At 38.5% G+C, this 15,145-nt stretch overlaps 1 protein-coding gene across 1 annotated transcript; it reads right to left on the reverse strand.

Annotated features, from left to right (window-relative positions):
* Positions 1–737: 737 nt before the first annotated feature.
* Positions 738–11,560, reverse strand: LOC127438347 (E3 ubiquitin-protein ligase TRIM39-like). The gene is made up of 6 exons (XM_051693909.1): positions 10,859–11,560; positions 10,660–10,755; positions 10,306–10,539; positions 10,032–10,179; positions 1,853–1,879; positions 738–1,694 (listed from the first exon to the last, which is right to left on the reverse strand). The coding sequence occupies exons 1-6, from the start codon at positions 11,414–11,416 to the stop codon at positions 1,108–1,110; spliced, it is 1,650 nt and encodes a 549-aa protein (XP_051549869.1). The 5' UTR covers positions 11,417–11,560; the 3' UTR covers positions 738–1,107.
* Between the last annotated feature and the right edge of the window lie 3,585 nt (positions 11,561–15,145).

The following is a 15,145-nucleotide window of genomic DNA, read 5'->3' on the forward strand; positions in this document are numbered from 1 at the left end:
GACACATTTATAACATGGACTGTTACATTACTGAAATAAGAATACAGAGCGAATAAGAAACTTGTACAGGAAGTACTCTGCATGCAATATACAGGCAACAAAATAATTTTAGGTAAAACTAGTTGTAATTTAATTCCTCAACTTGTTTTATGGAGTAAAGACTTTTACTCACCATTTTTTGAAGTCTTGAAAACCTCCTCTCCAAGGACTTTGACCAAACGTTAGGAGAATTAACCTTTGGCCATTTTGACATACAGTATAAAATTATCAGACTTTTATTGTCTCTATAAAGTTTATTAATATATCTTTGAACTGTAGTATTTATTATACTCAATTCTTAAAATGCAATTATACTGTACACTGACCTCTTTTATGTAAGTTGTAGGTTTCAGTTTTTGAGTTAATGTGAGCTGACCACAATGGACGGTGTCACAAAGCTTATAATTTACTGATTATTTACTAAGATCACCCTCGCAAACTAAATTCCAATGATTTGAGAAACATACGTTTTATGCATTGAACCACTTTTATAAAAGCTTTTTTTGTCATTTTGAAGCTTGACAACCCCAGTCTTCACTCACTTTTATATGATACAAAAGAGTTGTCGGGATATATATATATCCCGACAACTCTTTTGTATCACTTCTATTTATGTTCCCTGAAGCCAGAAAGTCATACAGGTTTAAAACATGAGGGTGAGTAAATAAAGACAACATTTTCAAGGGGGGAACTTTTTAAACAAGACAGAAAAAGAAGAAGAAAAAAAGCCAGATCCTTTCCTTAAAGTATAAATCACAGAATTAAAGGGCTTTGCTGCTGCTTCACCACACTTCTATTAATGTGATTTAACAAAAGTAATTAAAGAAAGAACCATTTTCTGTCCTAACATCATTTCCATGAGCATTACAGATATTTCAAGAACCATATGTCACAGCAGCCAACATTTTCATCTTCTACTCTCAAATTTAGAATAAACCATTTATTCTAAGGTCTAACAATGGTAGCAACATTATTGTGGAGAGGAATACGTGTGCTTCTAACCTGCCAAAATATACATTTAAATATATATTTTACACAAATGGTGAAAAGCTTGGAAAAAATGATAGGTTACATGCTATGTTTTGTATTGACTCCACATGTTGAAAACCACATATTGTTGCTGACAGGTGAGATGGCCAATGGGGCACAATTTTTATCTCCATTATTAAAACCTGGGCTGAAATATGGATAGAGTTTCTCAGTGAAAGACTGACCAGTAAAAGAGTAGATATGAGACCTGGACTCCACATCATAAAAAGAGACCAGACCCTCCTCATAATCCACAAAAACCCCCACCTTCTGGGGCTTCACTCTCAGAGAGAGAGGGACAGACAGACAGTCGCAGGCCTTATACTCATTTCCATTCCTCAACCACAGAGTCCAGAGTCCATTCCTTGGACTTAAAGTAATCGTCCCCTTCCTGTTAACAGACTCCTTGGCTACTCCTAAATCCCACTCGGTTTTCCCTTTTACCTGCACCTCAAAATAAAATCTCCCAGAGAAAAATCCCTTCTTTCCTAGGACACTGGGACATGAATCAAACCTCCATGGGTTGTCTGGGACATTCTGTCTTGTCTCTCCATATCCAGCTTGTTTATCATCCCCAGACAAGTAAAGTTTAGGATGAGCAGTTTCAGGATCCATAGTCACATCCACTGAGAGAGAGAGAGAGAGAGAGAGATAAGAAATATAAATAACACATTCAGATACATGGACTGTATGGTATGAACAATACAACCAACAAGAAACTAGCATATGTTCATAAATGTAAAGATTTATGTGTATTTATGTGTAAATGTGGTTGACATTGTACCTGTAAACTTTTCCACCACCTGTAGCTCTGTGGAAAAAATTCATACATTATGGTACATTATAATTTTTTTCTCATTTGTGTAAACAATGGTATTCTTTACAGTGCTGAATGCTCACAGAATAGTTTACATTATATTTTGTGAATCTGATAATGGAGTCAAAATATTGAATTTGAAGAAAGTCTACATCAAGGTAATGTCCAAGTTAAAGTCAACAAGAAAACCCATTTTACTTACATAATCAGACATAATTTTCAAGTAAATCACGTGACACTATGCGAAGGTTGATCGCTTAGAGACGAGCTCTGCTTAAACTTTGCTACAATTATCCTTTTAAGCAATATTAACCAGTGAGAACTGTAATAGTTTTGTTTGTTAAACTGTACTGGGAGGGCAGGATGTCTAAAAATTTTAAATCATTGTCCTGTGGGGACATTAAAAAGCACTTATGTTCTCACGTGTCGGATGCCTCGCAGGATCAAGATGGCAGAGGTCCAGTCGATAGAGACAGTGAGCTTCATGACGTAGGTCGGGATATCTCGAACATTTATGCAGCTCTAACGAAAATCTCGACGGACATGGAGGGACTTGTAGAAATACGTTGATCGATCGCATCTATGGAGGTGAAAATTTCCACCCTGATCACAAGTATGGACTATGTTGAAAAACAGGTAGAGTTTCTGGAGTCAGTCGAAAGAGAGCTACAGGCTAACCCACCTGCTTCCAAGACTGATGTGGAACGGGTGTGGGAAAAACTAGAGGATGTAATAATGTTCATTTCATTGGAATCCCAGAGGGAAAGGAAGGTCAAGATATGGTGCAGTTTTTGGAGGGGCTTATTCCGAATTTGATCGACACAGCGGGCCGCTGGCTGGAGATAGATTGTGTGCACAAAGCTCTCGGTCAGCTTCCCAAAGCAGGTGACAGACCCTGATCTATCCTGGTAAGATTCTTGCAGTTGGCTGACAGAGACTTTGTTCTATGAGTGGCGAGGAATAAAGGCAAGTTGTGTTGAGAGGACCACAACATCATGGTTTTTACGGACTTTGCTAGAGCGAAAATTACTGCACCAGCAGAAGGTGGGTTTTGCACTGCTTTTTCCTGCTAAGCTGAGAATTGACACCAAGGATGGATGCAAGACTTTTACATGCCCACGACAAGCTATGGCCTTCATTAAATCAATAGTGTGAGTAGGTAATTTTGTCAGCACTCGATCAACAATACAGACTACATTTTACTGCATTTTACTGATGCAGCCTGAGAGGGTTTGTTGTTCTGTTGTTTGCCCATGCCTGCCTGACTCCCTTTTTTTCTCTCTTTGTTGACTTGCTGTTGATCTCATTTGTTCTCATTTTGTAGGTTCGATGTTATTGTTTACTGGGGCCTATTTAATTTTTTATTTTATTGAACACATTTATGTACAGTTTAATGACATGGTTTATATTCAGGGGAAGAGAGAGAAAAAAATTATATATATATATATTGTATATACATAGACTTTGTCAAAACAGTCTGGCCTTTCTCTGTTGACCTCTCTCATCAACAAAGCATTTCCATCTGCAGAACTGCTGCTCACTGGATTTTGTTTTGTTTTTGGCACCATTTGAAGTAAATTCTAGAGATTGTTGTGCGTGAAAATCCCAGGACATCAGCAGTTACAGAAATACTCAAACCAGCCCATCTGGCACCAACAATCATGCCACGGTCCAAATCACTGAGATCACATTTTTTCCCCATTCTGATGGTTGATGTGAACATTAACTGAAGCTCCTGACCCTTATCTGCATGATTTTATGCACTGCACTGCTGCCACACCATTGGCTGATTAGACAATCGCATGGATGATTGTTGGTGCCAGACGGGCTGTTTTGAGTATTTTTGTAACTGCTGATCTGCTGGATCCAGTCCTTGATCATAGTGATGCAAAGGTGTGTAGACCCTTTAGAGCAACATTGACACTACAGAGGATGTGTAAAAAATCTTGGTCTTACAGACATTTGGAGACTTCTGATACCATCTGGGAGAGACTACACATTTTTTTCATCAGTTCATAAGATTTACTCTAGAAAAATCACTTATTCTATCTGCCACTAAGTGCTCAGTCGGGAATATTTAAGTTTCAGATCATGCTTTGGTGTGTTTAGAGATGTTGCCGCATGTAGAGAAAAGAAAATCATATACAGTAGATGGCCACTTTAATACATCCCTTTTACAGGACCCAGCATTTCAACAAATGTTAAAGGCAGAAGTCAATGTTTATGTAGAAACCAATTGGTCCTTAGTGTCCTCTGTGGGAGTGGCATGGGAGGCGCTTAAGGCAGTTCTTAAGGGATGGATCATACAATATGCCTCATTCATTAAAAAGATCAAAGCACAGGAATTCATAGAATTAGAAAAGAGTATTAAAAGTGCTGAAACAGAGCTGAAGCACCGAATGTCATCCAATAGTCTTAGAGAGTTGACTCAGCTAAAGTATAGGTACAATACTATTTTGTCACAGAAAGAAGAGTTTTGGTTATTCAGGGCAAGACAGACATACTTTAAATCGGGGGACAAAGCAGGGAAACCCTTGCCAGATACATAAAACAGTTTTAAGACAAGAGTTTTGTATCCAACCATTCCTTCAGTGAAGCCTTCTGGAGGCAATACTGTATATTTACTTCTGCCACAGATGTTAATAAAGCCTTTAAAGAATTCTATTTCAATCTTTATAGCTCCATGTCAATGTCTGCCGATAAGGATATTAGCAATTTTGTAAAGCCATTAGAAATCCCTAAACTGACGAGTGATCAAAAAGACTTTCTTGACTCAGATATTACTTTGGAGGAGCTTGTTGAGGTAATTAAAGCCTTGCCAACAGGTAAGGCACCGGGGCCAGATGGTTTTGTCACAGAATTTTTTAGATCTTATTTCACAGAACTGGCTGCACTTATGTTAGAAGTTTACACAGAGTCATTAAAGAAAGGTGAACTACCGCCAACCATGACGCAAGCCCTGATCAGTCTTATTCTTAAAAATAATAAAGACCCAAATTAATGTAACAGTTATCACCCAATTTCCCTGATCCAGTTAGATGTAAAAAATATTATCTAAAATTCTGGCTAGTTGATTAAGCAGAGTTATACCATGGTCTGTTCTAATACTTGATTCTGATTGGCTGGAATGCGTGCAGCTCAAACCATTGAATGCACAGGTAGCTCTGGTCAGTTTTAATCAGGGTTGGGGAGTAACGGAATACATGTAACGTGATTACATATTTAAAATACAAAATATAACTGTATTCCACTACAGTTACAATTTAAATCATTGGTAATTAGAATACAGTTACATTCAAAAAGTATTTTGATTACTGAAGAGATTACTTTGCATTTTATTGTCATTTGTTTCATTTAATATTTAGTCCTTTCAGATGGAAAACATTTATACATTATAAATATTCTTATGATGTGTTACATTCATACAAGCAGACAGAGAAGTAAGTTTGAAGTAAGTCTAGAGCAGAAGAAATAGAAATAAACCTTGTGTAAATTGTCAGATTTATGCTAAGCTAAAATGCTATTTCTAGCCATTTTACATTTCACGTTGTAAAAATATCTAAAAAATCAATTAGATTGAGCTTGTTTTAGAAACAATACTGCATAAGATATTTGGGTTTTTCAGAGAATGTATTTTTAACATGTGTATTTTGTCTTACTGTACTGGCAGAGTTTTTATAGTCAAAACAAGTGAAAAAATCTACCAGTGCTGAAGAAGTAATCCAAAGTATTTAGATTACATTACTGACCTTGAGTAATCTAACGGAATACATTACAAATTACATTTTACAGCATGTATTCTGTAATCTGTAGTGGAATACATTTCAAAAGTAACCCTCCCAACCCTGGTTTTAATCACCGTTCGATATTAATGTGCTGTTTATAACCATAGCAACATAACACTACAGAGCACGCAGAGTGAGCTAAAGCAACTGAAAACATTTCCTAAACACCTTCATCAGCATAGCTAATATAATGGAATTCAGCTTGTTTTGCACGGAGGGTGAGAGAAAGAAATCAGGACCTATTAAATGTGTCTTTCGCTGTCCGGCAAGGTGAGGCAAGATGATTTAAACTGTAATGTGTTGTGTATGATATGCTGAAGTGCTGCCTATAGCCACTAGAAATAAACAAAAATTAAATAATAAATTTGATCTGGAGTGCCAACCCCTCTACATTCTGTGGATGTTATTATTTCTGGACTGTGCATTTAAATTCACAGTTTTGACCAAGTGTGTGTTTGCACAACTTTTTCTCTGTGCCTGATTTAGAACAGACCCTTAGATAAAATTAACCGTTTTTTTTTTTTATTCTTCCAGTCAAAATTTGTGCTGCAAAAAAATATGACAGCTGTAACTAATCAATTCTGGCAAGTTACAATGGTATAAGCAGGATAATCCACAGCTAGGTGTGCATTAAACGATTTTAAATGCACTTCACGGAGGCAACCTCTTCTTCAAGTAAGGTGGTTATTCACCTCCACGTCGTGCATTTAAAATCATTTAATGCACACCTAGCCATGGAATATCCCTTCCTAATTACATCTATTTTACATATAGATCAAGTGGGGTTTATTCGTGGTCGTAGTCTTTCTGATAATATTAGTAGTTTTATAAATATTATGTGGTCAGTAACGAATGATCAGACCTATCGCTGCCATCTCACTTGATGCCGAGAAGGCGTTTTTGATAGCGTAGAATGGGACTGTCTTTTTAAGATTTTGGAAATTTATGGGTTAATCCATTTATGGGTTGGATTAAGTTACTTTATAAACAACCGTTAGCAGCAATGCAAACTAATGGATTAATTTCAGATTTTTTTCTCTTGGTAGGAGAACCCGGCAAGGATGTCCTCTTTCCCCATTATTGCTCTGTCTTGCCCTGGAACCATCAGCAGCCGTGATAAGAAAAGAGGAAGATTTTCCTGGCATTGTAGCAGGAGGTGTGGTGCATAAACTTCAGCATTATGCAGATGATATATATTATTTGTCTCTGACCCTAATAGATCTATGCCTAGCTTCCATAAAATTATTAATTCTTTCTCCAAATTTTCAGGATGAATTGGTTTAAATCGGAAGCTCTTGTTCTGACAGCATATTGCCCTGTTACGGCTTTCCAACCTGGTGCCTTTCAATGGCCTAAGCATGGCATTAGGTATTTAGGCCAGTGTTGAAGTCAAGTCTTTAGATCTTGAGTCCAAGTTGAGTCCGAGTCCACACTGCTCAAGTCCGAGTCCAAGTCCAAGTCACCAATGTTGTGTCTGAGTCGAGTCCAAGTCGAGTCGCCATTAACTGCATACAAGACCGAGTTACAAGTCCTTGTCAAAAAAAAAAACAATCACAATTCTGTTGCCATTTTAAGTTTATTGGCACACGCGCGCGCACACACACACACACACACACACACACACACTCAGCCTTTCAAAGTGTATTGTACAAGAAACCATACACACAATAACAATACCATCTATGTAGGTTTTTTTTTTCTTAATGTTACTTGATTGTTTGATATTGCTTTTTTATTGCTATTGAGTTTTCTTCATTTGTTTCTTTGTTCTTATTTTAGTACTAACTGTTTCTTTGTTACTGTTACTTGAGAACTTAAAATTCTATCTATCTATCTATCTAGCTATCTATCTAGCTATCTCAATGTTGTATATAGGCCTATACAATAATCAAGGAAATAAAAAATGAGATGTCAGAAAAATAACTTTCCACTGTGCCTTCTTGCCATTTATTTGAAGTACATTTGTATTTTTTTTCTCAGATATTGTCCTCTAGTGTTATATTATCAAAATTCATTATAATTCAGGCGTTGGAGCAATTCACATGAATTTTCATGGATGGATGGATGGATGTTTGAGTCGCAACGTGTTCTTTGTTAACGGTTTCTTTCATTTGATTTGCTCATGTCTCTTACATTGTCAGTGAGCATCTGAATATCATTCTTACGGTATGACTTTAACCATGTATTATGCACCACCGACCAAATGGCGAGTTGATTGCTCAAACTCCGGTATTCTTCCTCACTATACCACGTCTACAGAGGCAGAATATTTGTATGAATAAACAGAGGCAGAGTTATTTTGCGTAATAATAGATTTGCGAGTACACATGACATGTTTTGAGTGGCACACGCACTCTCTGAACGAGAGCAGGGAGATTTGAGAGTGCGCGTCCAGTTATGAGTGAAAGCAAAGGAAATCCACGTGCGAGCACAGAGATTCGCGCAACCGGTACATGCCGTGACATGCATGTGATCTCAAGCATTTAAAAGGGCAAAACGCAAATGTTAACAGTTGTAACGAGTCCTCTCCTCCAAGTCAGAATGCACCCAATGCTCGAGTCCAAGTCCGAGTCATTAGTGTTCAAGTCCGAGATGAGTCACGAGCCACCAATATCGCGTCCTGGACTCTAGTACTACAACACTGATTTAGGCATTTTATTTCCAGAAAATATGAGAGATTTAGCTAGTTAATTTTGACCCATTAATGAAAAGGTTATCGTGCGATGTTGATCGTTTTGCATCGTTTTTACTGGACTCCCTCTAGATTGTTTAGGCTTGGTTTAAAAGACACACCCACATGCTGTCGATGTCAGTTGGAGGATGGAGACATAGCTCATGCTCTGTGTTTCTGTGCTAAGATTCAAGAATTCTGGATAAGAGTCCAGAATTTTATCTATGAGGCTTTAAATACTCAAATTTCATTCTGCCCCAGATTATGTATATTGGGTGATGGGGCGGTTATTAAAATAGGTGACAAATATACAAAAAGTCCAAACTAGTGTAATGACTGGCATACAGACAATTCTTAGAGGATGGAAGTCAATTGGTGCTCCCTCATTTCAAAAATGGTTCACCGAATTGGGTAGGGTGATGGCATTTGAAAAGATGTCATATAAGCAGCATGGCAGATTAGATGCATATGGTAAGAAACGGGACAGGTATTTGTCCTTTCTGGAAACAAGATACAAGAATCAATTAAAAGTGTTAATAACAAAAATAATTGATAGTGAACATTTAAAGAATTGATCGTATCGAATGGATCATGAAAACTGGTTGTTACATACCAGGTTGGAGCCAAGAATTTGGAGGAGAGGAAGTTGACAAATTGGCTGATGTTAGCCGAAAAGGAAAATAATTTTAGATGGGAAGTAATTAAAAGTAATTATATTTTACAAACATTCTTTAATTTGAATAATGTGAACATTTTCTACTTTTCTGTAAGCGTTCATGGGTAAATAATCCAATTATATCTCAAATGTCCAGAACAAAATATGTTGTCCAGCAAAAAAACAACGATAAAGAAATAAACAGCAAAATATATTGTCGACAATCCATGATGAAATATAGGGGATTTTCCAACAACACCTTGATCCACCTTCTAAGTCTACTAGGAAGAGATATTCAACGAAACAGTGGGGAAGGTGCGTGGGATCACAAAATAGACTGAATGCCTATGGACGAGCACTCAGTCTGTATAATGAGACCAATATTTTGCAATAGACCTTTTTTACACTCCGGGCTTTGGAACACAGAAGTAAACGATTGCAGGATAAACTTTGACAGCGGTGAATGGGAGTCCAGAGCAAATATTATTTTCACTTACCCATTTGCTCCAAGAGCAAAAGAAAAAGTCCACTATTACATTTGAATGACTTTCCAGAAGAAAAAAAATAGAGAGCGGTGGATTAAGACAGTCAGATGGGAGAAGATGCCAAATTTACTGTCACTCTCTCAACAGCTGTAATCGAAACCCCCTTGCAGCTGTGGTAATTAATTTTTTTAAACTAATTCCAGGGTAATATAACACAAAGAATAATAAACTTGCACTCAATATTTAAAAAAATGATCATATAAAAAAGTTTGCTAGATTTACGCTGCTAAATAAGGCGGAAACGTGTCATCACAGTCTGTGAAAAAGGTCTATTAGTCCACTGTATGTTTAAGGTGAGCTTTTACATTTGGGTTGCAGGAGGCAGCCAAAATATGCGGCAAAATTTAAGAGGTTAAGGAAGTAAATAGGGTTTGATTTCATGTGGACTTCAAGACGTGAACCATTCAACAAATTTGGAAAATATTTACAATAAAATTCAAACAAGAAAGCCAAGCAGCTTTCACACAAATTGTTTCAGGGAGAAACTCACCAATTCCTGTAATCTTCATCATAGCATGATTGAGAGATTCTTGATGCTTTGTCAGAGCTCTTCTCAAAGTGTCTACACTCAGACGTGTGTTAATACTGATCTCAGTCCAGTTCCTGGTGTTTAAAGGGCTGCACAGTGATGGGTAACTCTACAGCAGGAGAGAGGAGAAATGTCTGAGTCTCATGAGGAGTGTTGTGCTGTGATGTAAGCAGAGAGAGAGAGAGAGAGAGAGAGAGAGAGAGAGAGAGAGAGAGAGAGAGAGAGAGAGACTGACCTGTAGGAGGTGGAGGTGATCCTCAGTGTGTGAGAGCTGCTCCAGCTCAGTGTCTCTCCTCTTTAGCTCAATGATTTCCTGCTCCAGCTCTTCTATTAACTCTTCAGCCTGATTCTCTGCTGCTTTCTGCTTTTGCTCCATCACATCAAGCAGCTCAGAGTGGCATCTCTCAATGGAGTGGATTAGATCAGCGAAGAGCTCAATACTATCTGCTTTCTCTTTCTTTGTCTTTTCCTTAATAATTTTTTATCAATCAATGTTATTAACAGAACTACTAGAGCATTCTAAGTACCACATTGAGAGCAAAACAGTTAGTAGTGTAGTTAAAATGTAATTTAATGACTCCAGACTGACCCCAATGAGTTGCACGGAGCGTTTAATCTCTTCAATTTTCTTCATCCTTTGTTGAATCATCAAATGAACCTCTGCCTGTCTCTGCCCCAACTGAGGCTAAACAGAGATGAAACTTTGTTTATTTTAAGGCAATGTTATAAAAGGCTGGTTAAACTTAAATGACACTAGGATGTTGCATAGATAAATGAATGCATCTCACCTTCCTCTTTCCACTCTCCTCCTCGACAGTAACAATGTTGTGGTTTTTGTGGTAGGTTTTGATACAGGACAGACACACACACATATGATCATCTCTACAGAACAGCTCCAAAGGGCTCTGGTGTTTCTGACATATATAATCCTGCAGATACTGCACAGGGTCGATCAGTTTGTGTGTCTTTAATTTTGATACATTGTCATGAGGCTCTAAATGTGTTTTACAGAAAGATCCTTCACAATGCAGACAAGACTTTACAGCTCCTCTCTTTGTTTTTGTACAGGCATCACATGGTACCTCTCCAGGTTTAACAGGACTTTCCCCCCTCTTCAGTCGGTCAACAATGTCTCTGAACTCCCTATTGATCCCAAGGTCTGGTCTCAAATGGAAGTTTTTCATACAAAGAGGACAATGACACACCACACTGTTGTCCCAATGTGTACTGATACATTTTATGCAGAAGTTGTGTCCACATGGGATGGTTGCTGGGTCGGTGAAAACATCCTGACAAACTGAACACAGCAACTGATCTGCACTGACGATCCTGCTGAAAGAAGCCATCACTGGTAGGAGAAGGAATAAAATGATCGTACAAACACAAAGTACATACACAGTATTTCACTTTCTCTGTCCCTCCCTTTTACACAAACTCAATCTGTCAAACTGGTTTTGTTACAGCATATAAAATTCAACACACAATTTACTTTCATAATTGTAAACAAATGTAGAAAGATTGAAAGTCTCTATCGAATTGCAAAAGCTTCTCCAATTATTCATACAATGTCAGTAAACACTCCATAATAATGCAAGAGTGATGAACAACAAGCAGTGCATGACAGAAATTTTACTAACAAATTATAACTGTTTTTTCTCACCTAGGTCCGTGTGGCTTCAATGCTGCTGTGGTATGCCACTGTGCATTGTACACATGCTGTTGTAAACTACTTTACAAGACCTGATATCATAACCCCTCCCACGTAATTATGTTTTAAAACTTTCTTTATTCTGGTATATTGCACAATAACACATTCATCTCAAGGTTAGGTTGTCCCTGCTTCAATTAAAACAGATCCAGTGAATTGGGAAAATGTTTTCAGGAAGTAGAAAACTGTGGGAGAACATCTGAGAAGTCTTTGGAATTACCTGTATGTGTTCTGCACTACTTTTACCTAAATGATCAACTGATCATCATAGATTTAAAAGTAATAGACGGAGGGTAACCACTTTAACAAATTAACTGGAACAATAGATTTCCACATTTAGAGAGAGTGTGTACAAATGAAATATATAACATAATTTAACATTATTTCAATAAGGGGTGTCACGTGACGCCATGCGAGGATCAGACATGTGAATTTCAAACTTTGCTAGTTTGAACACTTTTAATGACATAAACCGGTGAGATTCGATACACTCTGTTCCATAACTGTTCTAGGAGGACAATATGTAAAAGAATTCAAAATCTTAGGGCTCTGGAAACATTACGTGCTCAAGCTGATACCCCTGAGCAGGCCATGGGCCCGGGAGTTGATTTGGTCAGAGAGATGTGGGAAATGCGGCGAGAGATGTTGAACATGTCGGCAAAGCTGATGAAGGTCATTGCTGACTTGGAGGATCTTGCTGTGATACGTCGATCGATCACTGCCATGGAGGCAAAATTCACTGGTATGGTTACAAGAGTGGGGGATGTCGAGAAACGGATCAATTATCTGGAGTCATCGGAGAGGGAATTATCTGCTAATCTGCTAGCAACCAAGGTGGATTTGGAGCATGTCTGGGAGAAGTTGGAGGACATGGAAAACCGTAGCTGGCGGAATAACGTCTGTATCGTCGGAATTCCTGAGGGCGAAGAAGGACAGGATTTGGTGAAATTCCTAGATGGGCTCTTTCCAAGTCTGCTCGATATACTGGAAATCGAGCAAGCTCACAGGGTTCTGGTTCGGTGATCTGTGGAAGGAGACAGGCCCCGATCAATTCTGGCCAAATTTCTGAGATCATCCGATAAGATCTTGTGTTACGCCAGGCGAGAAGTAAAGGAAGGCTTTCTTGGAAGATCCACAGCACTTTCTTGTTCCCAGACTTTGCGAACTCGACAAGAGAGAAACGTGATCGATTCAAGGAATGCAAGAAACTTTTACATCAATGGAAGGTCACTTTTGCACTGATATTCCCTGATAGTACTGATAGTCGTTGGAGTAAGTCATTTGCTTGCATTCATGTGCAGCCGAATGGAACGACTCACTGAACATTCGTTTGACTGTTGGAAGAATCTGCGTGCTCTTTTTGTGCTGGTTCCGCCTAGCGGCTGAAGTTTATTTTGTAGAATAATACACCTTTAGTACAGTTTTATGGATGAAGCTACATGCTCTATGTGTTTATTCTACCTATTGGCTGGAGTTTTTTTATAGATTATATTTTGCTGTGTAATTCTGTCTCACAAAATTTTTATAGAAACACCGGACTTGAGCAATCTGATGGCAAAGTCATTGTAGGGGTTCTCGTAGGCGTGCATGGACTGTTTGAGTTTGGAGGGATGGACACCATTTGGTGCTGTCGTGTGTGGGGTTAATGCGCATGTTTTTCTTTTTTCTGTTTGTTTGGTTCTGGGGAATGTTCGGGGTTTGTCTGTTGCACTAATGTTGGAATATGGTCTTTATAATCTTGTTTTTGTCACACAATCTATTTTTCTTACATTTCAAAATGTCAAATGTTAATATGAGTGGGGGGCTGGGGTAGCTCAGCAAGTAAAGATGCTGACTACCACCCCTGGAGTCGTGAGTTTGAATCCATGGCGTGCTGAGTGACTCCAGCCAGGTTTCCTAAGCAACCAAATTGGCCCGGTTGCTAGGGAGGGTAGAGTCACATGGGGTAACCTCCTCGTGGTCATTATAATGTGTTTTAATCTCAGTGGGGCACATGGTGAGTTGTGCATGGATGTCGCGGAGAATAGTGTGAAGCCTCCACACGCGCTATGTCTCCACGGTAACACGCCCAATAAGCCATGTGCTAAGTTGCATGGATTGACGGTCTCAGACACAGAGGCAACTAAGATTCGTCCTCCGCCACCCGGATTGAAGCGAGTCACTACGCCACCACGAGGACTTAGAAAGCATTGGGAATTGGACATTCAAAATTGGGGAGATTATTTTTTAAATATGAGTGGATTGTCTCTCTCCATCTGGAATGTGAATGGATTGGGGCACCCCATAAAAAGAAGGAAAGTTATTTCTCTTCTTAAGTGTAAGAAATATGATATAGTGTTTCTTCAAGAAATGCACCTTTCCCCGCAGGAAGCTGAAAAATTTGGAAAGATATGGGGTGAGCATGTTTTTTATAGTGCTGGCTTGAGTAAGAGCAGGGGAGTCATTACAATGATAAGTAAACATCTACAATTCAAATGTCTCAAACAGAGTAAAGATAAATTACAAAGAGTCATTATTGTTTTAGCTGAAATTCAGGGACAAAGTCTTATTTTGGTGAATATTTATGCTCCTAATGTTGATGATCAGGGCTTTTTTATAGATCTTGAAGGGATGTTGCAAGCTGCTGGCACCCCTCATGATATAATATTGGGAAGAGATTTTAATCTTTTGATGGACTCAGTCCTTGATCATAGTGAAGTAAAAGTGTGCAAGCCGCCTACAGCAACGGTGATGCTTCACAGGATGTGTAAAAATCTTGATCTTACAGATATTTGGAGACTTTTGAACCCATCTGGTAGGGACTATAATTTGTTTTCTTCAGTCCATAAGATTTATTCTAGAATAGAATTTTATATCTAAGTCCCTCATTTCATCTGTTGTTGATGGCTCAACTGGAAACATTTTAATCTCAGATCACACCCTGGTGTGTTTAGAGGTGTTGCCACATAAGGAGAAAAATAAATCATATAGTTGGTGCTTTAATGTATCCCTTTTGCAAAATCCTGAATTCCAACAAATGCTAAAGGCTGAAATCAATGTCTATATGGAGACCAACTGGTCCTCAGTATCCTCTGTGGGTGTGGCTTGGGAGGCACTTAAGCCAGTTCTTAGGGGCCGGATCATACAGTATGCCTCATTCACCAAAACATCCAAAGCATAAGAACTCATGGAATTGGAAGGGAATATTAAAAGTGCCGAATGTCGTCTAAAGGCCTCAGAGAATTTACCCAACTGAAACACAGATATAATACTATTTTGTCGTGGAAGGTGGAGTTTTGGCTATTCAGGGCAAGACAGTCATACTTTGAGTTGGGGGACAAAGTAGGGAAGCTTCTGGCTAGATATATAAAACAGAGAGAGTCTTTTT

This window comes from Myxocyprinus asiaticus, chromosome 1, assembly GCF_019703515.2.
Source record: "Myxocyprinus asiaticus isolate MX2 ecotype Aquarium Trade chromosome 1, UBuf_Myxa_2, whole genome shotgun sequence".
NCBI lineage: Eukaryota > Metazoa > Chordata > Actinopteri > Cypriniformes > Catostomidae > Myxocyprinus > Myxocyprinus asiaticus.

What these genes read in the sequence shown, in the direction of transcription:
- LOC127438347 (XM_051693909.1), bottom strand. Translation starts at nt 11,416, where the DNA reads ATGGCTTCTTTCAGCAGGATCGTCAGTGCAGATCAGTTGCTGTGTTCA. An exon ending in GATGAAGATTACAGGAATTG is followed by an intron (nt 1,880 to 10,031) that starts GTGAGTTTCTCC and finishes TTTTTTCCACAG; the next exon opens with AGCTACAGGTGGTGGAAAAG. An exon ending in GGTGGTGGAAAAGTTTACAG is followed by an intron (nt 1,695 to 1,852) that starts GTACAATGTCAA and finishes TCTCTCTCTCAG; the next exon opens with TGGATGTGACTATGGATCCT.